The sequence below is a fragment of the Pelecanus crispus genome, chromosome 14 (genome assembly GCF_030463565.1).
Source record: "Pelecanus crispus isolate bPelCri1 chromosome 14, bPelCri1.pri, whole genome shotgun sequence".
Classification (NCBI taxonomy): Eukaryota; Metazoa; Chordata; class Aves; order Pelecaniformes; family Pelecanidae; genus Pelecanus; species Pelecanus crispus.
Genome location: NC_134656.1, coordinates 18,214,364 through 18,237,929, shown reverse-complemented (window position 1 = coordinate 18,237,929; position 23,566 = coordinate 18,214,364). Strand labels below are relative to the sequence as shown.

Genomic DNA, 23,566 nt, shown 5'->3' with positions numbered 1-23,566 from the left:
GCTTTTTTTCTGCAAAGATTGGTGTGAGGAGCCTGGTTTTCTGATTTCTCAAACATCACATGTTAAAAATATTGCCCACCAGTCTCAGGATTCATGAAACATTTAAAGAATTCCTGTTTTGTGACTTAAGGAGGTCTATTTGCTGAGAACTGGAATAGTGACAGTTTTGTTTTTCTTTGCAGTTTTGGAGAGTTGGCTGGATTATACAGGAGAGCTGGAACCACCAGAACCACTAGCACGACTCCCACAACTCAAACATTGTATAAAGCAGCTTATAACGGACCTAGGCAAAGTGCAACAGATTGCACTTTGCTGCTCAACGTGAGACTAGAAAATGTTGGAGACTGTTATTGAGTGTGAAGTTGGAGCATCTGATGTGAACAGCTCTGTATATTTAAATGAAATTAGCATGCTGGTTGCATGTGGTGCAGATTGACTTCAGGGATTTGTGAAGAAGTGCTGTTCAAAGAACAGCAAAAAGGTTATTTTATCTCATAATTTCACGTTTATTAGGCAATTAAAATGATACGGAAGAAGTCATACTGTTGTCTTCAGAGGTTGGGTGTTGGTTGATAAACTATACTTAAATTTTCACTCCTTACAAGTTGCTCATTGAAACGGTAGACTTTTTGATAATTAAAATTGACTAAAAATTGTGCCACTGAAGAACAGAGTTCTAAGAGCCAAAAATGTTTAGTTGACAGAGGTTGTAAATAACTTTGCATAGTTTAAGTGACTTGTGTCATGTTTTATTCCTTCTGGTTTATGCATAATAGCACACAGTATTTAATCATTAGGAAATGTTATAACAGTTTTCAGACTTAGTGAGTATGAATGTCCAGCTCTTAACTATGAACTGTTACATGGAGGTTTGCAAGTAACAGTGGCCTAACCCCCACTTCTGTGATGTTAAGTAATGTAGCAGAAGGTCACAGGTGGATTGCACTTAATTTCAGAATAAATGATTGTTTTCCATATTTATCCTGTCACTATTACCTGATTTGGTACTGGGGAAACCCACGGGCGTTGTGTTTATGTGCATTCTTGAGCTCTTAAATACGGCCATGCTGTGCCTCCTGAAGCAGTGCTGGTGGGACACCCTTGTTGCAGCTGTATGAAATACCGCTGGGAGAACCGTAGGTGCAGAGTTCCAGACTTCAACAAGGTCTGTGATGGACGTTATGTAGTTTTCTACTCATTTGTTAATAATTGCCATTCCGGTTACACTTTGAAATGTAGACTTTTTTCAATACTCTGAACGTGTTCCTTGTAAAGACTTACTCTATGAATGTGTGGTTTTGGGAATCAGTTTATTTTATATTTGTGTAAATAAAGCCTCAAGATCTATGCATGAGGTACTGTCCTCGCAGACAGTGAGTGGGTTATCTTAAACGGTGTATGTTCAGAAAGTCCCTTTTTATACCTTAAGTTTTAATTTTCTGGTTTGTATTACTTTGAGAGCAAGGTGAAATGCTGCTTATGTTCAAGTCACATTACACAGTACCTTTTGAAATGTTGGTGTATATTGTAAGTATATGAAAACTTCAGCTGCAGATCATAGCTCCATAAATAACGGCTGTGACTTTAGTTTTCCTTCCCAAATGTTGCTGAGTTAAGTTCGCTGTGGAAAGTGGTAAGCTGTTTTTGCAGTGAGAGGGTGTCCTCAAAAAGCTGGGTTTGTTACCTTGATTTTATTGTGTGTGATGGTACCACCAAAGCGTAAAATCTAAGCACAGTTGTAATTGAAAGGCCCATAACTGTACAAATTACTAATTTTGGATATGAATCTGTAATGTTTGTATACTGCAAAGAATAATGTAAACTTGAAATACCCAATATTATTGTAGGAGTTAATGGTATCTACACAGTGAATATTTTATTTCCTTCAGAAAACAAAATAATTAGGCTACTCTAGGTAGTAACTGAGGCTTTTGTGCCAAGACTACTTTCAGGGAATAATTTGTCTCACAGTTTTATAGTACTAGTTGGTATATAGTGAATACAACATATGTACAGCAGAAAAATAAACTTATTTTTCTGTACACAATTGGAATAAAGCTTACATGATATTTAAGAATCACTTTGCTCTCCGAAGATGAGACCAATGCTTACGCCTTGTCTCATTCCTGTGAGTGACACCTGAATTCACGTACAGCTCTGTGTAGCTCTAGAACCAGGCGGCAGTAACCGGACAACCAAACGGCGTCAGGAGGAGAGCCCCAGACAGGTTTGGGGTTTTTTTCCGGGGAGATCGACCAGAAAGGTGTTCCCTGGTTGAAATCTGTAAAGCAAGCACTCCGACTGGGCGTCTCTCCAAGAACATGGCTGCGTTGTTACCAAGCCAGCTGTGCTTACGCTTTGAGTGCGTGGAAGCAGTTAAATTCCTGAGCACGCTTTTCACTCCAGAGTGCAACTTCTCCTCCCCAAGCAATTGCTTTTTGTGTGTTCATTGTACGTTTTTACTTTGCCAGTTTATTTTTGCTCAGGGCAGTACTTAAGATTTGGAAGAAAAGGCGGTTCTGGTGGGTGAATCAAATGGCAAATACTGGAGACTTGTTTTCCTTTAGTAGAGCTAGGGAAGCCCTTGCAGATAAAGACTGAAAATATTTATTTAAAATACAGTAGCATTTCTCATGTTCAGGAAAGATTCTTTATTGTGCTCTGCCTGGATTCATTTTTGTCCCTGTTTTTGCAAGTTTCCACATTGTTATTTCTTGGTCTGGACCAACAGTTTGGTCTGGCAGGTCACTTTTTTTTTTTTTAATTTCTTTAAATCACTGGTAAGTGAATGCAACGTGGAGCCTTGATGAAATGAGCAAATATTGCACTGTGGGATACATAAGTATATTTGTCTTTGTTTATGCACTATTAGAACCGAGGGCGCTGTATATAGAATTTTGCTTTGGAGCAATATTTGCAAAACTTGAAAACTTGTGTATCTTGGTGTTTGGAATAAATAAATAGGTTTTTGTTGGTTAAGTCTTAGTAAAGTCTTTGTTTCAATTAATGATTATTCAATAAAATAATTCTGGACTTTTTTTCTTCACATGGTATTGAAATGCAGATACTCTAGTTTGACAGGAGCATAGATCTGAAGTGCTCCTGAAGTATGGAAATGACTGTTTTCCAGATCTCTCTCATAAGTGTTCTTACCAGGTAAACTGTTACGTATTGGTTTATGTTGGATATTGTTTTAGTGAGGAGCTTGTACATTTTATTTCCAAATCCTAATGTATGTAATATATTGGCACCTAGTGCATGTAATCTGACCCTAATTTTTGTTCCTATAGCTGTCAATTATTTTTATATATATATATATATAAAAATATATATATATTTGTCAATTTTTACCAGGGCTGCTGCTGAGCCCTTGGCAGCACCGATGAGCAAGGGGCAGCTGGCTCGTCCCTCCGATTCATTTCACAAAATGCAGTGTTGCAGGTAGGAGGCTGCTCTGACCAGAGCAGTGCAGCACTGTAGCATCTGGAAGCGTGCGCCTGAGACTTCCACGCTGGGAGAAGGCGTGAAGCCGGGATGCCCGTTCAGAGAGCGCAGAGACCTGGAGGCATGGCTTCCCTGAGCAGTTCCTCAGACCAGGTGCATTAGAAGTGCTGTCAGCTGCCCAGTGCAAACTGCATGGAGAAACATACGTAATTTCTATACAATTTTCAGGTGGAAATGTCTTTGTGTAGCAGCGGGCTAGCAGTTGAGTTTCAGGTTTGGGAGGGTTGTGCTGGAAGGGAACAACGTGTGAGTGCTGCGCCCATGACGTTCTGAAAGCTGCTGTCATACTTCTGGGCAGCAGCAGCAAGCTCGGTGTAGAAACTGTGTGTTTACTGTGTGCAGGAGTGCTGCTTTACATTAATGCAAAGGAAGGAGCTTTTGATGCATTTAACAGTCCATACAGAGAAAATGCACAGGCAGGGGGGAAGCTGGGAAGCGCTGGAGAGGGAAGTACCTGGCGCAGGGCATGCCTGCAGGCGGCGGCAGGCGGCCGTGTGCCTTCGGATGCATTTCTGGTTCCATCGCTTCCCCTCTTGGCTTCCCCAGTAGGAGGAAAGCAAGTTTCTTCCCTTGTCCTAACAAATTGCCCTTCCTAATTTCGTTCTCAAAACAATATTCCTGTAAAACTCTTGGATTTTAAGGCCAGAGTGTGCATCGTTCTGCTAGAGCCTGGCTTGTGAAGCCTAGAGGAACTTCAGCCCCTAATGGCAGATCCAGGCACGTGTTTCATGGTTCAGTCACGTCGTGTAGGTTTTGCTGATCACTTAAATGTCAAAATCGGGTTTTGAAGATGTGATCTGAGTTTGAACTAACTTAATGAAACGTGTGCTGTGGCTAGCCATGTTTCTGGGAATGTGTGCCCTCTGATTTGAGCTTGAGCAACCTTCTGAGCGTGGGCAGCCACGCTCCCTATTTTACTTGCTTGATCTTAAGATTCTTATAGGGGCAGACGCATCAGGAGGCAGTTGTGAAGTCATCTGCCAGCATTCACGTATCACCCCTGCTGCAGCAGCACTGGCATTGCATCAGGTTGTGAAAGTGTTCGTGACTGATACTTGGTGTTTTTTCCAGTTGCGTCGCTGAGCACCTCAAGCTGTTACAGTTGTGCAGAAGAGTATTTCGTATCTTCATACTAATCCTTCAGTATTTGCATAGTAACTCTCTTGTGAAGGGGAAAAACTACGTACAGCTCTTGTCTGCTTAATACCTGCCACAGCTAACCACAGAACTCCATGTTCAAATAGGCAGATAGTTAAAACCAGAAAATACCACTTTTTTTCCTATTGAACATACATGCAGACAGCAAAACTGAGAACAAAACAACAAAAAAGCTGGAATCCATTGTATTCTGCCTGCAGGGTGTTTCTGCTGGTGGTTCTTGTGTGCCATCGAGGTCTTTAGTCAGTAAAGGCTGAATGATGCCACAGAATCTTGTTGGTTAACGCTCCACTCACGTTTTTAAGGACAGCGTGGTCCCTGTTTCCCATCATTTAGGGATGTTGGGTGCATTGGGCTGGGGAGGAGAGGAGGAGCTGTGTGCACCTCCTGAGCTTTCAGACTGTGGTGGGTTTAAGTTACACACACAGAGTACGTACACTGTTGCAAGGGACGCCAAGGGAAGGACCTGCTCGTGAAGTGGTGGGTTTCCAGACCCTCGTGTCAGTTGGAGTACTGGTTTGCTGAACGCCACGCTGCACCTAGGCTGCAGAAATGGCTGTGTCCTCTGCAAAAAGTCCAGAGCTGCTGGAGATACTTTGGCCATTTTGCAGCTCCTCCAAATACCTTCACAAGTCCCTTTGATCCCAGCAAATGCTTGGTGGCTGCTCTTGTGAAAGGGGTGCTCAAACATTTTGGGAGTGGAGCATAGGCTTGTATGGCAACGTGAGGCATCTGGATGTCACTAAGTCCTGCCTCTTCAGAGGAAGGCGGTGGCAGCTCTCGGAGGAGGTCAGTGCTGGCCACAGTATGGCTGATCTGGCATGTGGCCGCAGCTCTGCAAGCTCGGTGTGCCCCCAACAGCGGGGAGCATCCGAGAAGTTCCTCTTCCCATGAGCGTGCTGGGCACTCGGCGCGCCTCTGATGAGGACAGGGGCGTCCCCAGTCCCTGGGGGTCTCCGGGGCTGCCCACCCTTGGGTGGCTGTGGCAGCGGGCGGGTCCTCTGCTGCCCTGGCACTGGTGGGTCTCCTCAGGGTTCGTTCTGTCCCTTCGCAGCCTTTGGCATCCCAGTGCTGTGCTGCCTGGCACAGCAGCCCTGCAGCCCCTGCCTCTGCCCTTCCCCGTCTGCCACGAGAGCCGCTGCTGGGAGATGTCGGGACCAGCTCTGCCTCTTCCAGCTTTAAAAACCTGGCTTGGCATCTGGCTTTGTGCCTGGGCTGTTACCTGGGGCTGCAGCAGGAGGCAGGGAGGGGGCTAGCAGCCCCCCGGGCTGGGCACCCTGGGCTCCCCCAGCAGCAGCTGCCACTGCCAGCACCCCCCTGTTCCGGGGGCTGTGAAGATGTTTCCCAGCACGAGTGAAGTGTGCCCAGGAAAAGGAGCTTTTGGGGCTGGGGAGAGCTGCTGTGGGGCTGGGAAGGAGGAGGGCTCGGAGGCTGCTGGCACTGGGGAAGGGTTCAGATAGGCTTCCCAACCTTTCCTAGCAGTCCCCGGGCTACAGCTATCAGAGAAGCAGTTTCTTGACTGTGGCTGCCTCCAGCCTGAGGTGGAACCATCGCTGTGGCGTAAAAGCATCCAACAACCTGGATCCATGTTGCAGGTGGAAGGAGGCCCAAGAGCCGGCCTTGCTCACACAGTGTGGGTTAATGGCAAAAATAAATGAAGCAAAACCCTCTGAGCTGCCTCAGGGGCCGCAGGGGTGAGAGCAGCAGGCTCAGCTGGCTGCAGGACAAGGTCAAGGCTGAGGGATAAAGGCTGAGCTGTGTCCTGTGCCAAAAAGACACCTGGGCTCGAGGCTGCCGGCTGAGCAGGTGTGTGAAGCTCTGGGCTGCTGCGTGGAAGGAAATGAGAAAGTGATGGTGGGTTTGCAAGAGCAAGCTCATCAGACATGAAAATGAAGAGGAGATTCGAGCATGTTAGAGGCAGGAAACCTGCAGAAAAGGGGGGTCCTGCTGCACCAGCCTCTGGGTGCAGAGGAAAGGAAGGAAGGGATGTTGCCAAGCAGCGAAATTGCTTCTGCACCGCTTCTCACCGCAGAGGAAGCTTCAGGCGCTTTCCCCAGTCCGCGCTTTGCTGATGAGGGGCTGTTGAAAGCGAAGGCTCAGGCGTGTTGCGGTTCTGCAGCATTTCTGCTGCTTTTAAGGCCCCCAATAGCCCAGAGGTGTAGCTTAGGAATTTGCATTCTGCTTTTGGATCATCTAGTCCTGGTATGGACCCATTTCTTTCTCCATTGCTCTTAGGACAGCTGTTGTAATGTTAAATGTTTTTAAAGCCCTAGGGCTCATTAATTTGCCAGAAGTGAACTGGCCAAGGACCAGACCTGCCCCACGGCTGTCGGCTCACCCCCGGTCGGGGAAAGCTGGCGGCAGGGCTGGGGCACAGCAGGAGAAAACCCCCGCCAGGCTGCAGGGGATGGAAACCTGCCCTGTGGTTACAGCTGGCAGTTCACGATTTATTCACAAACCCTCGACTGTGAACAAGACACCCTTTAATTAAGGTATTATAAATGGTTATTGCTGCACGTCCAGCAGGACCCTATTTTGTGGACCTTAAACCCAGTACAATCCATGTGTTAAAAGGTTTAAAAATCAGCTACTTCGGGTGCGGTAAGAGGCTGGTTTCCTCCCAGCTGCTGCTCTGCTGGTCCCAGCAAGCAGAGGGGGGAGTTACGGGTGGGTGAGAGCATGAAGGTCTGTGGCTGCTGCTCACAGGCCCGGTCCTGCACAGACACCCCACCCCAAAAAAGTCTGTGCATGAACTTGAGGTGTCTGATGGGGTCAGGCTGTTCCCCCACCTGGCCAGGCTTGGGCTCCTTCTGCGTACAGCTTCTGCCTTCTCCTCCCATGGGCACTGGGTGACGCTCGGGGTGCTCAAACATCACTTCCCAAAGCTTTGGGGAGGATGGGCCCTTGGGCAGCCCCCTCCTCCAGCATCGGTGCCTGCCCATCCCCACCTTGGTCCAGTGTCCAGGCTGAGGACCCCAGGGTGCCCAGCTCCCGTGGCATCAACAAGAGATCGTGGCTGAAACCAGGTGAATGCTGTGCAAGGGCCGGGCGCCCGCCCGGGGGCCGTGGCGAAGTGGGGGCCTGCCCTCAGCTGCTCTTGGTCCTCTTCCCCACAGGGCCCTGCTTGGGGGCGGCCGTCTCTGTCAGGAGGAGGTAGGAGCTGATGGCTTCCCGCAGGCCCAGGCTGATGGGGGAGTCCTCCTCCTCCGGTGGGGACGTGGCCTCCGACAACAGGAAGGAGCTGTACGAGGGCAGACGGGGCGGTCAGCGGGCAACAGCCAGACCCCCGAGCCTGGCAGGGGTGGCGAGGGGAGCCCCAGCCCTTCCCCGGTTGTCCCTACCTGTCGATCTTGTCCCAGTTGAGTGATGGCTTCTTCACAACAGTGGGCACGGTGGGGACTGGGGCCACCCTCACCCCTTCTATGGAGCAGGGCTCCCTGAGGGTGCAGCACAGCCCCTCTCCGAACTCTGGGCAGGGAGTTGGCAGCGTCAGCAGGTGCCCCCACCTGCACCCCAACCCTGGGGGCACCCAGGCAGGCGGGGGAGCAGCCGCCCCCCTCCCTCCCCGCAGGGCGCAGGGCAGCCCCACACACACTATCCGGGGTGCCGGGGTGCTGGCGGGGCTTTACCGGAGTAGTGGTCCACCAGGTCATGCAGGCTGGGGAAGGTGAGCCGGGGCGAGATGTAGAGCCAGCCATTCTCCAGGCGGTGGATGCGGTAGTGTGTCACCGAGTCCCAGGAGGCATGCTCGCTGCGGCGCACCGACAGCGAGTAGCAGCCTGCTGGGGCACGGGGCAAGGGCCATGGGGCCGGGCTGCCGTGGGCGCCCAGCCTGCTCAGCCCCACCGCCCTCCGCTCGCCCGCGTTGGGGATTTTATCGCCCCACAGGGGTGGCCAGCAGCACCCTTCTCCCCATGCGGCTGCGTGGCTGCGAGCATCCCTGTGCCAGCTCCATGCCATGAACACCTCCAAACTGCGGGATGTGGGAGTGCTGGGACATGGGATGACCTTGGGCAGCTGCCTGCCATGTCCCTTGCGCCCTCAGCATTGGGTGCTGTGGCTCTGTGCCCGAGTGGCTGCTTTTGGGTGCTGTGCAGGGATGGGCTCCACAGCCCCCCACATGCCCAGGCAGCCACTGCACCGTGCAGCACCATGCCAGTGCATCAGCCACCTGTGCAGGGGCACCTGGCAAGAGCTCCTCGCGGGATCCCCTTGGCACCTCGTTGTCATGGGGGCCCTGTTTCATTTCAGAGGCTGAGCCTTTTCACTTCTTTGCCTAACCAAAAGCTGCAGGAAGCCTGCAGGTGGTTTTTTTGAGGCCCCGTGGCAGAGGTTCAGCACAAAGAGGGGAGCAGTGGCACTGGGAAACCGCTGCACAGGGCAGGCTGTTGCCACCTGCGAGCGATGGAGATCTCACGCCCTTGGCACCCCAGCAGGGATGGCTGGGGGGGGGGGGGGTACAGGACACGGGGCCTGAGGGCTCTCACCTCTCCTGGTCTGGCTCTCCCGTATCAGGAAGGACCCGCTGTGGTTGCCTGGCCGGAGCAGCAGCTCCTCCGCCTTCTGCCGGCTGACGCCCTCGTACAGCCACCTGCGCGGGCAGCGGGTGCTGGGCAGAGCCTCTCCTGGCTGCGCAGGGACGCCCAGCGCCCCAGGGCCCATCCTGCCCTGGCCAGGGCTGAGGGCACAGCTCGGGGTGCAGCAGCGGGCACCCCGGCACGCCGTGCTGCCTCCCCACACCCCAGTGCTGCTCCACAGCCCATGGAGAGAAACAGGGCAGGATGTGCCGGCGCAGTGGCCGGGGTTTGGCCAGGCTGGCTGTGGTGGGGCCGTGTTGTCAGGGGCCCACCCTGGGACAGACCCTTCCCAGCATTTACCTGTGCCTGACCTTGGCCACGCAGCTGCTGGGGATGTGGCACTCCTTGCCAGTCGCTGCAGATGCCACCAGCCACCACTCCCCGTCCCTGTGGGGAGGGGGGAACGAGCCATCCTGAGGGGCTGAGGGTGCTGGGTGCAGGGAGGGGACCCCCCCCCCCCCCCCCCCCCCCCCCAGGATGGGTGCCACCGTCACGGCCCCACGGGCTGCACACCGGTCAGGCGTGCCCGCTTGGTGCAGGGACTTACTCGGAGAGGACATGGAGCTGCTCCCCCAGCCTCAGGACGGCGTCCATCCCGGTGCCGGAGGGGAAGTCGCAGAGGGCCAGGAAGCTGCTGGGGGCTGCAGGGAAGGTGAAGGGGCTCAGCGCTCCCCTGGCACCACCCAGCCCGGCTGGGGCGCGAGGACCCTGCACCCCAGGGGACGCTGGCAGCTGCCGGGCGCTTACCTGCCTGCGAGGGCAGCGGGGGCTGCATGGTGTCGGCAACCGCTGGTGGGACATTGAGGGGCTTCTCCCGGCTGGGCAGGCTCCCCATCCCTCGGCTCAGCACGCGCCCCTGGCCCCCCGCCTCAGCCGCTGCCGGCTGTGAGGGAAGCAGCGGCTCAGGCCCGGCGCCAGCAGCACCCTGGGCTCCGGGCAGGGGGCTTGGGCCCCTGTGGAGCCATGAGCCTGCGGCACGGCTGCGGGCCACGGTCACCCACCATGTGCCCCCGGGTCAGGGCATCGCTGTGCGGTGATGCCAGCGCGGCAGTTCGGCAGAAAGGCAGAGCCAGGGCAGGGCGCTGGGCTGGGGCTGCGCCCGGCGGGCAGCTCCCTGGGGAGCCCTTCAAGGAACCGACTTCCCCGCCCCACCCGGACGGTGTCTGGGGACTCATGGCCAAGCCAGGGCAGCCATGGGGCCTCCCCATCCACGTCCCCGCGACGGGCCGTGCTGCCTCTGGGTGCTGCCGTCCTGCCCCAGCCCAGTGTCCCCCCGGCGTGCAGGGGGCCCTGTCCCAATGTCCCCGCTCTGTGCTGAGCGTCCCCACCAGACCCAGGGCTGCTCTCCGTGGGGTGGGGAGGAGGGCAAACCCCACTTACCAGCCTCTCGCTGCGCTCACCATTGTGCGGGAGCCGTCAGGGCTGGGCAGGCATAGACCGGGCTCTTCCCCGCGGGGTGCTGCTCCAGCGCAGGGGTCCCCAGGGCACGCAGGTTGCGGGGGAGGGGGTCCCGCTGCTGCCGTGGGCTTCCCTCGTGCAGGGAAACCCCTGCCCTCGCAGGACCCACTTGGCTCGCCCTCGTCCCTCTGCGCTATGGCTGGATGTTTTGGGGTGCCGGAGCCAGCGCTGCTCCTGGCAGTGCTGCCGCCGAGGCGTGCGAGGGGCTGGGGCTGTGGGCTGCCGCTGTTTCCTGTGACGTGCGCGCGCACCAGCGTGGGGTTTTTCTCTTTTCACTCAGCTGTGCCCCTTGGGGGACCTCAGTGCGGGGCACAAGGTCTAAGAAAATCCCTGAGGGCACCCAAGGCACTGTTGGCATCGCCTGGGATTTGGAGAGGGATGGGCGCTAGGTGGGAGCAGGAGCAGAGCCCACTCCAGTATGCAGCGGTTGAAGCTGGATGAGTGCTGTCCGCAGCCAGGACAAACCACACCGGGGGTCCCAGGGCGCTGCCTCCGCGCTGCTCCCGGCAGCTGCAGGGCCACCCGCTGCCCTCGGGCTGGCGTGCGGTGCTGGCTGTGGCGCGGTGGGTGGGATGCTGCACGGCCGGGCGCGGGTGCCTCCCCAGCACACCGCTGCTCTGCACCGAGCCCCGTGCCTGGCTGGGCTGTGTGGGAGCAGCACCAGCTCCATCTGCCCCCTCCTCAGTCCTAGCCCTGCACCCCGTCCTCATCCCAATCCCCAGCCAGCACCGGCTTCCACCCAGCCAAGTGCCAGCAGCTGCCGCCCCGGCGTGGGCCATCCTCTGACCGTTGCCCAGACTGCGTGTGGATATTTCACTTTTCAAAGTACACGCCGCTTGGCTCAGCCAGACCCCCCCACCCCCGGGCCAGGACCCCCTGATCCCCCCGCCTTGAGGAAAGGCTGCGGCCGTGCCGGTGCTCCGGGCCCAGCTGTGCGGCACCGGCCCCCCGCGCTTCCTGCCGTGCCCCCGCCGCGGGGCAGGCTGCTCGGTGGCCTCCTGCCCCGGCTGCGCTGCTGTGGCTGAACATCCTGCTGCTATTTACGCTATGCCCTTGACAAGTTTCTGGTCAATCGTAAACCACGAGAGTGTGAAATGCACACCGACACGGGCTTTTACGAATGCAGCCACCCGCGTAGGCCTCCCGGAGCCTGCTCTGAGCTCGGACACGGCTGGCTTGCAAGGGCTTGATTATGTCTGCGAGAAGATTCACTTGCTCCTGGAAGTGGTGGTGAAGCCCTGTGGGGGCCCCCGGGGTTGTGAGGGACAGCTTGCTGTGCCATGACCTGTCCCAAATGTGGCTCAGCCCCCCAAGCCCAGCTCTGTGCTGCCCAGCACCTTCCTGGATTAATGCTGGTGAATAAAATGGGGTCCCCGGTCACCCCCCTCCCCAACCTGCACAGTGGGGCTGTGCAGAGGGGCTTTACCTTAACGCATGGGTGGGAACGTGGCACACAGGGCTGGCACAGTGTAATCATGGGTTACTCCCACGCCCCCTTGCCAGGCAGCCCCATGCCACAAGCAGGCAGGAGCAGCAGTAATGTGCCAGCTTACCACCTCGGATCCAACGGAGAGGGGCAAGGCTGCACCCAAGCAAGCCACAGCAACCATCCCTGCAGGTTGCTTCGGGAGTTAAGATCAAATAACGGCGGTTTTGTGGGGAAGGAGCCCGAGATCCCCAGTCCTGCTTCCTCCTCAATGCACGACTGACACCAGCCACTCCATCTTGAAAACTTCCACGGATGGAGATGGCTCCCCACCCCTCATCCCACAGCTGCACCACCCTCCTGGCTTAAAACCAAGGGAAAAATCCCAATATCAGTTCTGAGCATCCCAAACCAAAATTTCTGGCTGTTACTCCTCACAGCATCATCTGGCACTGCCATGAAGCCTTTGTGTCCATCGCCTGTCACCAAGGAGCGTGCCCAGCTGTGAGCGCGCAGCATGCTCCAGCGCGGGCTGCCCGCGGCCGCAGCCGGGGCCACGGGGCTGGGGCCAGCAGAGCGAAGCTGCCTTCTCATAGAATAGAATCATAGAATCATGGCATCGTTTAGGTTGGAAAAGACCTTTAAGATCATCCAGTCCAACCATTAACCTACACTACCAAGTCCACCACTAAACCAATCAAGGGTAGACCAGACTGAACCATGTCCCCAGGTGCCACCTCTGCCCGTTTTTTGAACCCCTCCAGGGATGGGGACTCCCCCACCTCTCTGGGCAGCCTGTTCCAATTCTTGACCACCCTTTCCATAAAGAAATTTTTCCTAATTTCCAACCTAAACCTCCCCTGGCGCAGCTTGAGCCCATTTCCTCTCGTCCTATCCCTAACTACTTGGGAGAAGAGACCAACACCCCCTCACTGCCCCCTCCTGTCAGGCAGTTGTAGAGAGCGATGAGGTCTCCCCTCAGCCTCCTCTTCTCCAGGCTGAACACCCCCAGCTCCCTCAGCCGCTCCCCACCAGCCCTGTGCTCCAGACCCTTCACCAGCTTTGTTGCCCTACTCTGAACACACATCCAGCACCCCAATGTCTTAATGGTCTGTCTCGCAGGGACCGCGGTTTTCTGGGTAGTGCACGGCCCCTTCCAGCGCAAGACGCACCGCAGCCGAGCAGCCGCCTGGCAGAAACCTCAGCCCGTGGCTGTGAGAAGTGTTTTTCCACCAGCAACACAGAGAAACCTTCAGCAGAGCTGAGCTCAGCGAGACTCACCCCGTGCTGCTGAAGGGAAGGATGCACGCTTTTACTGATACAAAGATTTGGGAGCCTGGGCTGGGGGCGCCTCTGAATGAGCCTGTCGCATGGTTCTGAGCAGCTGGGAGTTCAGTCCCAAGGGTGTGGGCGAGCGGGAAAGCGCCAGCTCCATCCGCCTGCCCTCCCCGGGCATGCCAGCTCCAGCCAGAAGAAAGAAAACACTCCGGTATTTCACCGGGACCGACTCTAACCTCAGTGGTGCCCCTCAAGGTGTGGAAATGCACAACCACGTCCCGGCAGCTGGCGGGTGTGCAGCAGGACCAGCGCTGCTGTGGTTTGGGATCCCAGCCCCGGGAAGCCTGTCCCAAGCTCAAGAGCTGCTCCTGGATTTGGTTGGCACTGCTCTTGGTGGCTTCTTTGGTGGCTCTTGCCACCCAAAGAAACATTCTGTCCTTTATTAAACTCATTTCTCAACTGGTATTTAGCTTTGATTTTTGTATTTTTACCAGGAAAAGCACTGGTTTTTCCTTTTTCCAGTTATCCTTGGGATAATAAAATAGATGACAACCCTCACTACAAATCTTGCCTTGCTTATGCCTGTGAACCACCATGGCAACAAAACTCTCTTATTAATCGCCCCCCTTCTAAATTGCTAAAATCTCATCTATTTTCTCTCCTGGGCTCCTTGTCCACAGGCAGCCTGCAGCTCCGAGCTCTCCTGCTCCCCATCATCATAAACAGTACTCGGTGAGCTAACGCCACAGCAGGGGTTGGTGCAATTTCCTCTAACTCATTTAATTGTCATTTTAATAGTGTTTGCCTTTCTTTTGGTCTGCTGCTGTATTTTCATAAGGGAACTCGAGGAAGACTCGTTTCTCAGTGTAATTAGCTGGCAATAAATCACAGTGCCGCACGTACCTCAGCTCTTCTCTTGCGTAGGTTGCTTTGCATCCAGCACTTGCATTTAGCAGCAATGAACTTCACGTGGTATCTGGTAGCCTGCTCTCTCTGATAGTCTCCCGTCTTCTATAGACTCAAACTTACAATTTTGTTCATGTAATCACTTTTGTCACTTCACTACTCGCTCATTAATACAAACTGGCCAATTTTTCCCATTTCTCACCTTTCATTCAGTTTGCGATTCATGAAAACGCTTTGCCTCGCTTCCTGACCTCTCCTGCACAGACCTCCCCAAAGCACGAGGCTGCAGGAATCCACCCCATGGCCGTGACAGCAAGACCGGGACTAATCTGCGGCCAACAGTTTAACCCCTCTTCAGTCCCAGCGAGCTTTCTGTGAAAGTAAGATGACAGACATCTGAAACTTCAGAGCAAAAGCTGGATCTGAAAAGCAGAAGGTGAAGAAACGGTTGTGTTAAACGACCGGCTGCCGCGCATTGCTCCACCGCACCTGGCTGTGGCGCAGGGGCAGACGTGCGAACAGACCTCACGCTGCTTTCCGAACTGCCCTCTGCCTTTTCGTGCCACGACAACTGCCTTGTCACAGGGTTTACAGGTTAACTTTGTGTTATACCCGTAAAACACGCTGGTGCAGAGTGCTGCTCACCAGAGAAGGCAGCTCCTAGCGCTTGCCTTTCGGAGGCAATTCTTGGCAGCGTGCCTGTTTCGCAGCAAACCTGTCATTTAGTCTCCACTCTCTCAAAGCTGGAAGTTTGTTTTTGCATTTTCGCAGCAGCCAGCTCTCCAGCGCCTTTGGACAGCCTCTTCCAGCGCACCCAGCGGCACCCGACCATGCTGCTCCCGCGCGGCGGCAAGGACGCCTCTCGCAAGAGGCAGCCAGTGCTACCCCTTCCATGGGAAAGGGCTTGCCTCTCACGGGAGGGGACACCAAAGCTGACAAAACTGGCAGGGGTGTCGGGTCATGCCAAGAGAAAAAACAAGAGCACACCGGGTAACAATGAAACTCAGTTATAGCTTTATTTAATAACTGGTACAAAGTCCCCCTCAGGCAGAGCCTCCCAGTCCCATTCCCTGTCTGAAATGGAGCAGAACATGAGCGTGACCCTCGGAGGAGCTGGCTCCCAGTGAGTCAGGGCTGCTCAACAGTTAAGAAAGGATGTTTTGCTCATCTGTCGAGACCTGTAGTAGCCTGACCATCATCCCTTTTCTCCCATTAACAGCTAGACCCTGGCACGCAGCAGGCATTTGTCTCCCGCCCTCTGTGACCCGGCCAGATGTAAAAAGGCAGCAGAATTGTGAATTCCACAAAGACAGTACATAGTACCTGCACAGAGGCATTCACTGCTCACACTTCTGACCTGACTCACACAAACACGTGCCTGCTGGCAGTCATTTACATTCACTGGTACTTCCCGAGCCTCAGTTAATACCCTGTGCAGACACCCTGCCTGGGGCTGGCAGCAGTGGCAAGTAGAGCTGGCAGTGTGGGAGATTTCTGGATCTCCACCTGGCAAGGGGCGCTGCTGCCTGTTTCACAACCTACTTGATGTTAAAGATTCAGCTGTGCCAGGGTAGAACAGTGACTAGGTGTTAACTGCAGGAGAGGCGGAGGGTCAGCAGAGGTGGGCTGGAAGCCAGGGCTGCTGTAGTTTAATCCCTTGTACTCGGTTAATAGTGCACCTTGGGTAGTGTAAGTTTACTAGTTAATTGCTTTGCCCTTTCAGGAAGCTCAGGTAAGAAATCACTCTGCTCCTTCTTAACACACATACAGAGATGAGACCAAGACAGTATTTCTAACCATTTGTTTTCCCCACGGCTGCCTGGCATGCCAAGAGTCCTGGGAACACAAAGACCTTCTGGTGGGTTCTGCACTCCAGGCACAGCTCTGCCAAAGAGCATCGCCTGCGCCAGTGCCTGGAGCTTCACATCACCATGGTCTTGCTTTCCCATGTCCCACAGATGCCAATACCAACTGCACCACAAGGGTCCTTTAGCAGAAGCACAACTAGAAAGCAATTCTAAACCTCACAAAGCCACAGAAATTATATTTAAATGAACAGGGGAGACAATGGCTGTCATCTGGATTGATATACAGTACAGACAGGAGATGATATCAGCATGTACAGTAACGTGACTTACTAAGACCGCGGAATGTTAACGAGTTTTAAAGAGGCTCTGATGCCAAGGGCATACAGAAAGGACCAAAGTAATGCCAAGTACAGACTACCAAGGAGGTGGCAGCGCAGATGGGCATGCACAAGTTAGAACAGTTAATGCCATGTTGGATGAAATGCTAGATTCTCAGTGGGTTCAGTGGGGGCGAGTGGAGTTGTCTGAATCCAGAAGAGGGGCTCCTGCCTAACAGGATACTTCCATGGTTTGAGGTGCATCCTGGAGGTCAATTCCTTCTGGGGTTCCAGCACTTCCTTCACCATGGTTGCTGGTATGAGACCGGCTGCGGACGCTCTCCCCAGAGCCCACGCTAGAGGAGGAGTGAGTACGGGAGCGCATCAGCCTGGTCATACTAGCTGCTGGCACTGCAAGAAAGAGCAAGCGTGGGACTTAGAAAAGGAGGAAGTTCCTAGAGCAGGTATCACAGTCACTCAGATATGTGTCACCGGGTAAGCAGAAAAAGAGCTATACCCTCAGGAAGAAAACTCACTCTTCACTGCCAAAATTAAGTCTTTGCACGTCTAAAGCAAGATGTTTAAGGCCCAATTTCAAAAGGTCCAAGGTGAGCAAATGCCAGGAGTGTAACTGATCATTTGCAAGTGCAGTCACGGTGAGTGTCTGTGCAAACCAGGGCAGCTGTTGTACAGATGACCTTTTGAAAGTCAGTCTCGTCACTCTAGAAAACCACAGAGCTGACGTCATGCAACAATCAACAAAATACAAATGAAAGGTGAAAAACCATAGCATACACGTTGTACAATGGATCAGCCTAGCTCGCAGAAGGCCAGCAGGACATGCCGAGACAGAGCAATGCACCCGAGGAATCATTCAACTCAGTACACAGACTGGGGCCGAGGCAGACGCACAGTTGAAGGTACCTGACTCAGTGCTTAGGTGGCTGAGCTGCACATAAGGGACTGGAAACAACACGAGACAAGGAAAGGGATGAATACAGGAAAGAGCCAATTAGTTGCGGTGTGTGCGTAGCAGCTGCACTGCTCCTGGGATCCCCAGCTACTTTGCCTTCCACTCCCAGTTCACACACTGTGCTGAAAGCTCCCAGTATTTGTGAAAACAGCTGCTAATCAGCATCTCAGGGAGATGCCGAGCTGACTCAAAAATCCATCAGGGCCAGATTTCTTCAATGCCTTTAGCTGGAAATTGCAACGTACCTGGTGACCCTGCCTCCCCACTGTACACACCACAACTGCTCAACAGATGTCCTTCTCCTATGGCGGGGAAACTGGCTATACTCTGTAACTCCAGATATGGAACAGAAATTCACGTCTTTCCTTGAGTTGACAGCAGCAGGTTTCTGCCACAAGCCTCCTGCAAGGCACTACCTTCCACCTGCAGTGTCAGTACAAGCAGGTCCAACTGTTTTAGCCAATGTGCGGAAGGCACAAGAATAGTTGTTGAGGAACTGGCTTGTGCACTTCTAGAAATGGCAAGCTGATGATTTGCTTCTCTCTTATTCTCCCCGAGAGAGGAGGCCTTGCTGGCCAAGCTCAGCAGTGCCAACACAGTCTTGCCCACCAAAGTTGGGAAAACCATTCTGGGACTAGCTACTAATTCCGGAAGTAGAAAACTACCCCCTGTCCTTCCCCAGTGCTGCACATCCTATTTGTAAGAGTTTTGACCCCCAAAGTGCTGACGTCCTTGCTCTGATGACAGCACTTGCTGACTTTACTAACACCAGGAACACAAGAGATGTGAACACTGAAATGCTCTCAGCCGGTGAGGCTGAGGGAACCTTCTCACATGGCACCCTCTGCAGCACCAGGCCCTTCTGGCCAGCCTTGGAGAACACGATGCTCCTACTGTGTTCATGTCAACTACACACAGCTCTAAGGAAAAGGACAGCCTCCTCTGAGCCCTGACGCCCATGAGTTGGCACAGAACTTCTGGCCATGTGGAGACCACTGAGAGTGTCACAGCTGCCACGGTGGCCATGCTGGTGTTTAACCAGCCACGTGAACCAACCCCATAATTCCAGCTTTTGAAGGTTCATCATCCACAAAGGGAACTCCTAGCCCTGGCCCCTGGCAGGCAAGACAGAGCTGTGCCAAGGTGCCTACAATGGAGACAGAGTTGCTTTAGTGCACCGAGAAGCCCTTCTCCTGAAGTCCCCCAGTCTCTGGAGTACTGAGGGCAAGGGAGCTGAACAGCTGCCAGCCTGACACTCAGGACACAATGTCTTCTGCCTCCGAGCACAGGGAGGAAACCACAGGGCAGGGCATGCACTTGATCAAAGCCCAGCTCCCTCTGGGCTCCCCAGGTGTCTCGGAAGTCACCCAGCTCTCTGTTCTGCCATTAGAGGGTTTCATTCTGAGATATCGCTTACCCCTGGTGAAAGTCTGAAAGAAACAGGTATGTCTGAGGAGAAAGGAAAGCGCTCTCATGTACCCATCACAACCGCGAGGCTGTACTGCTCACTCCTTCCCCCCCGGAGAGGGTATGCACGGAAGAGTTACCGTTCTTGGGAGCACGCTTTTCTGGACTGGCACAAACACAGACTTACAAGGTTTTACCAACACCAGCAACCAAAAAGGCGTCACCACTCCAGCTGCAGTGCAGATTGAACACACGTCAGGGAACAACATTGGTTTGCTAAGGCTCGTTAGCACACTAGTTGATTTTCCAGTGTGGATAGATCTCCTGGCAACCACACTAACTCATGGGTGGGGACACAGATGCCAATGGGCTCAGATGGACCAGAAGGGCTGAGTTCCCTTCACAACAACCCCACTCCAAAACAGAAAATTTTGTTTGCCACTTACTGTAGCCCATGCCCTGCACAAAGTACTTGAAGGCTTCAGTCAGCTTGCCAGGCTGTGGAAACAGAGAGTGCGGCGTTAGTGCAAGCAGAGCAAGGGGCTCTGTGCGACCCAAATGCCACGGGACAGTTGAGAGGTGTTTCTCACCTGAACCACCTGGGGCAGGCCCCCGCAGTCAGCCATCTGCAACAGGAAACAAAAGGGAGGTTGAACCGTCCTTCCCACCCCAGGGGGACAACCCCAGAGCCGTGCCAGCACTGCCCACCCCGCCGGGGCTGCCGGCACCCGGCCGCACCGCTACACGAGGCACGCTTCTACCATCTTGTCCCGAAAGCTGAAGCGAGGCCTGCTGGTATGTCTTCTGGGAGTCTGCTGCTGAAGGAACCCAGCAGCCTGGAGGCTGCATTACCAAGCGATCTCAGGCCACGCTCGAGAAGCCCAGGAGTAACCCTCCACCATTCTGGCTCCTCCTGCCACTCTTCCCAAACCTGTCGCTTTACCCTTCTATACTGCAGCTCTCTGGCACATGGCGGAGCCATAGGTGGGGACGGGAAGGACTGGTAGAAAGCTAGGAAAAGTGATGGCAGAGAGCAGGGTGGAGGCGGGCAGCTCTGCTGACTCTCAGCAGGTCTTCCCTGCCGGCTGAAGAGAACAGAGAAGTGGCCATAAAGCAGGGATTCAGGGACCTCCTAACAAACTCTTCTCTCCCAAGTCTGGCTCCACGCAGGAGAGAACACAGCCCTGAATGACTGTCCACAAAGTTCTTAAAGCTAAATGTATGGAACGCAAAAACTGAAGTGGAGCTGGCCTCAGCAAAAATAATGTCTTTGTGCAGGCTGGAATGATTCTGGAGTGGCACTCACCTTCAGAAGGGTAGTTTTGGTTGGGTCGAGACGTGAATTGCATTCAACCTAAAATAAAAGGAGGAAAGAGGGACATGGTATCACATACAAAACTTGAAGAGTCAGATGTAAAATGCGGGGCAGCTGCACCAGAGGCAGTGGCTGTCTTCAGCAATGGGCGCGTCTCTGGGGCCAAGAAGGACTGAGCAAGAGAGAGCACGTAGGAAGCATGAATGAAAGATGCAGAGAGGAAAGGCAGGTGTTCCCATCCAAGGGGACCTTGTGGTGACAGAACATCACTGTTCTGAGAGATGGGGCTGCGACTTCAAGGGAAATCATCCCCTGGTTTTGGCGATGCACGATGAAACCCTGGAGCACCTTCTGGGCTCTGACAGCAAGACTGGGAGGAAAGGAGACTTCTGTGCAGTGCAGCACAGAGGGAGATCACTCAATCCCCTGGCCAGACAAGGAGGCCACAGCCACCTCTTCTCTGTAAGGCTGCTGCAAAAAAGGGAATAGGTGGAGGCCCTATAGGAAAAGCAACCCCAGCAGGAGAGATTATTATGAGCTGGGAACCTGGGCAACCAGATAGACAAGCCAAGATTCACCAGACCCTATCCTGTCCCCCAGCTGTGTCTGGGAAGCAATAAGAATCCTCAGGAATATTATCCTATCGAAGTCAAAACTTGGAGAATGTCTCAGACTTCCAGACCAAACAGGCTGATGAAAAGGCAACAGGCCATGACCAGAACAAGCCCTGGAGCAGTTCTCCATGCACAGCTCCTAGGTCCAAGCTACTGCTTTAGGAGACTCCTACACTCTTCCACGGTTTCTTAAGATGCTTTCTTTTGTTCACAAACCCCTGGTCTCCCCACAATCACTGGCTGAAGGGGAGGAGCAACATCCACCACAACCATGCTGCACTGCGCCATGCCCCGTTTTATAACTGTGCTGGGAGGGAAGTGGGTTATAGGCGTCTGCAGAGAACAACAGGAAGGAGATGCTTCTAAGTGTTGCCTTCCCTATGGTGCAGTGCTTTTGCAGAGCTCTATGTGACTCTCCACCACAGAAATTGGAGTCACACTGCTTATTTTTAAACCCCAGGCAGCCTCAGTACAACAGCAAGAGAACAGTAATTCATGACTTGAACTGGACTCCAGGCATCAGCCTGGCAGAGCTCGGGGTAAGACACAAGTTCCTGAAAGGGGTCCTCTGCATCACTTGTTGAGCAAGATGCTTGGGCACAAGGACGCTCACTCAGATCCTGCCATCCTCGCCTGAGAGCTGCCCTGCAGGGCCATTAAGCCTCCCAAGCCTCGGCTCTCCCGCTAGTGGCTGAGAGGTCTCAATAGCTGGGGGACTAGAAAAGAGCCTGGGACAAAGAGCCACTTTCTGTGACTAGTTCTGAGCAAGGTGAAAGCACTGCTGGGTGAGGTAGGTTTGCTAAGTGATTTGTGGGGCTAATGTCATGAGAGGAAAAAGTTTGCGTATACGTACCACTGCTTCCACGGCAGGTGAGTTGTCACCAACCACTAGCAAGGCAGGGCACCTGGTCAAAACCCAGAACAGAGAGATGTTACTTGCAGTGCATCTAAGGGATTTCTGAGAAGGTTGAGCTCTGTGAACCAACAGCTTCATGAAAAGTTGACAACGCTCAGCAAAATCCCTACCTGCCACCACATCATGGCCTTTCATTGCACCAGAACATCCTCCAGGGCTTGCACATGCACCTATACCGTCCGCTCCATGCACACCTACTACCACTACTGTTGCACACATGTTAAAAGATGTGCCTAGGGCTGGGAGAAACACCCTGCCGGGCTGCAAAAGCGAGCATGCTCTCTGAAATGAATGTCTGTTGGGAATTTAAGAATAACCACATCCAACAGAGTTTAATGCTTCTGAGGCTGGCTACTGCTCAGCACTGTATTTTGGTTTGGATTTTAGAAAGAAACACAGAAGATGTCAGGGAATACATTGAAAAATGTCACAATATCAAAGCCTCTGAGGGAAAATCTGTGCCTTCGTAACCATTTTTGTATGTATTGTAATTCTAGAAGAATAAATAACATTCAATGTGTAAAACATACACAGGAGGTCACTGGCCAAGTGGCTCGAATTTAAACTACTAATTTACAGATCAAGGTAAGAAAGGGGTGGCTAGAGGTCCCACTTCTGTGTGTTGACTAGATGACAAAAATTACACTAGAGAGGATGTGAGCCAGAGACCTCAGAGCCAGTGGAGTACCACCTCTGAGGAGACAGAGGATCTACATGCAAGTCTACTGGCACAGAGATCCATGTTTCCACATTTTAAGTGTCTGCAGATCCCTGTGAGTCACTTGAATGGGCAGACAGTGCTCTGTGACTTACAGCTGCCTGCATGACAGAGAGCAGCCCGACTACCTCTGCCGGGAGACCAGGCAGGGAAATCCACCTCTTTTACATTAGCCAGGATCTAGAGGGTTTGGCTGTGCATGGCTAAAACATTGCTGGAGCTGGCAGGAGCAGAAGTCCATACAATTTCCAAGGAGCGAAGAGCAGAGCCTGGGCAGCAGTCTGTAGCCCAGCCCAGGCATCCTGCCTCAGCACTGCAATTCGCAGTCTTCATGTGCTCTACACATTGGAGATAATCTGCCCCTTTTGCTTTCTTGCTTGGAATCTGAAAATTTACTTATACTTCCTTTGTGCTGATTATCACTAGTCCTCCAGTGTCTGTCCCTTCTCAGCTGTACCCTGCACAGACTATCCCCTCCCAGATGAAAGTCACTGCCAAGGTGGGAAAACACCGCTGCATTCTCTGCATTCAGAACTCACTGCCATCTCTGGGAGAATTGTGCAGGTAACTTTTTCTGGCAAGGTGGAGGAAGGCAGTCAGTGGCAACAAACAAAAACCTGCCTCCCTAATTTTTCATGCAAAACAACCAAACTAACAGCTCAGCAAGTACAGTGACTGCTGGGTGAATACACTTAATTCCTCTGACCCTGCCTTCTGGAGAATCTGTGTTCTTAATGAAAGGGCTTCCAGGCACCCCTCCACCCCACTCTAGCTGACAGCACCGCACCAAAGCCTGGGACAGTCCGAACAGTCTTCCCAGCACGTGGCCTTGTGGGGTTCTTGCTGAGAAGCAGCAACAGCTTTTCTGCTGGAGGGACTGCACAGTAAATAACTGATACAGACCGATTCGGAGCAACTTACTTGAGTGTTTTTGCAGTATTTTCATTGATGCCAAGAACTGGTCTCTCAATTTCCAGGTCTCTACGACTGAAAGACAAAACAGAACAATTCTCCATCAAATCAGCAGAGGAAACTGGTTATTGTGGGAGCATACAAAATCCAACCAGAGTGCTGGCTCCAGCACCCAGGCAACAGGTTATCACTCCTTGTGTCATGCCATGAGCAGGAGCCCCAGCAGTAACTGCCAGAAAACAGGATCCACGCTGTCATGGCAAGCTTGCTGTGTACCTA

At 53.3% G+C, this 23,566-nt stretch overlaps 3 protein-coding genes across 5 annotated transcripts in view; 1 reads left to right on the top strand and 2 right to left on the bottom strand.

Annotated features, from left to right (window-relative positions):
* Positions 1 to 2,979, top strand: part of PHF20 (PHD finger protein 20) — a 71,334-nt gene extending 68,355 nt beyond the window's left edge. For both annotated transcript variants that reach the window (XM_075721014.1, XM_075721015.1), the window contains one exon: positions 183 to 2,979. In XM_075721014.1, the coding sequence (XP_075577129.1) occupies positions 183 to 325 (143 nt within the window). In that variant the 3' untranslated portion in view covers positions 326 to 2,979. The remainder of the gene's footprint in view (positions 1 to 182) is intronic.
* Positions 2,980 to 7,749: 4,770 nt separating this feature from the next.
* On the bottom strand, positions 7,750 to 10,074 carry SLA2 (Src like adaptor 2). The gene is made up of 7 exons (XM_075721401.1): positions 9,987 to 10,074; positions 9,787 to 9,880; positions 9,540 to 9,626; positions 9,150 to 9,253; positions 8,292 to 8,441; positions 8,004 to 8,130; positions 7,750 to 7,903 (listed from the first exon to the last, which is right to left on the bottom strand). The coding sequence occupies exons 1-7, from the start codon at positions 10,072 to 10,074 to the stop codon at positions 7,750 to 7,752; spliced, it is 804 nt and encodes a 267-aa protein (XP_075577516.1).
* Positions 10,075 to 15,970: 5,896 nt separating this feature from the next.
* Positions 15,971 to 23,566, bottom strand: part of NDRG3 (NDRG family member 3) — a 31,364-nt gene continuing 23,768 nt past the window's right edge. For both annotated transcript variants that reach the window (XM_009483692.2, XM_009483693.2), the window contains 6 exons: positions 23,297 to 23,362; positions 21,595 to 21,646; positions 20,119 to 20,166; positions 19,403 to 19,438; positions 19,259 to 19,310; positions 15,971 to 16,843 (listed from right to left, as the gene is read on the bottom strand). In XM_009483692.2, coding sequence (XP_009481967.1) covers positions 16,665 to 16,843; positions 19,259 to 19,310; positions 19,403 to 19,438; positions 20,119 to 20,166; positions 21,595 to 21,646; positions 23,297 to 23,362 — 433 coding nt within the window. In that variant the 3' untranslated portion in view covers positions 15,971 to 16,664. The remainder of the gene's footprint in view (positions 16,844 to 19,258; positions 19,311 to 19,402; positions 19,439 to 20,118; positions 20,167 to 21,594; positions 21,647 to 23,296; positions 23,363 to 23,566) is intronic.

Bases quoted from the DNA above. Each gene is read 5' to 3' on its own strand.
- SLA2 (XM_075721401.1), bottom strand. From the start codon at position 10,074: ATGGGGAGCCTGCCCAGCCGGGAGAAGCCCCTCAATGTCCCACCAGCG. The intron at 9,881-9,986 runs GTAAGCGCCCGG...CCTTCCCTGCAG, and splicing joins CCCGCTGCCCTCGCAGGCAG to CCCCCAGCAGCTTCCTGGCC. The intron at 7,904-8,003 runs GTAGGGACAACC...GCCCTCGTACAG, and splicing joins AACTGGGACAAGATCGACAG to CTCCTTCCTGTTGTCGGAGG.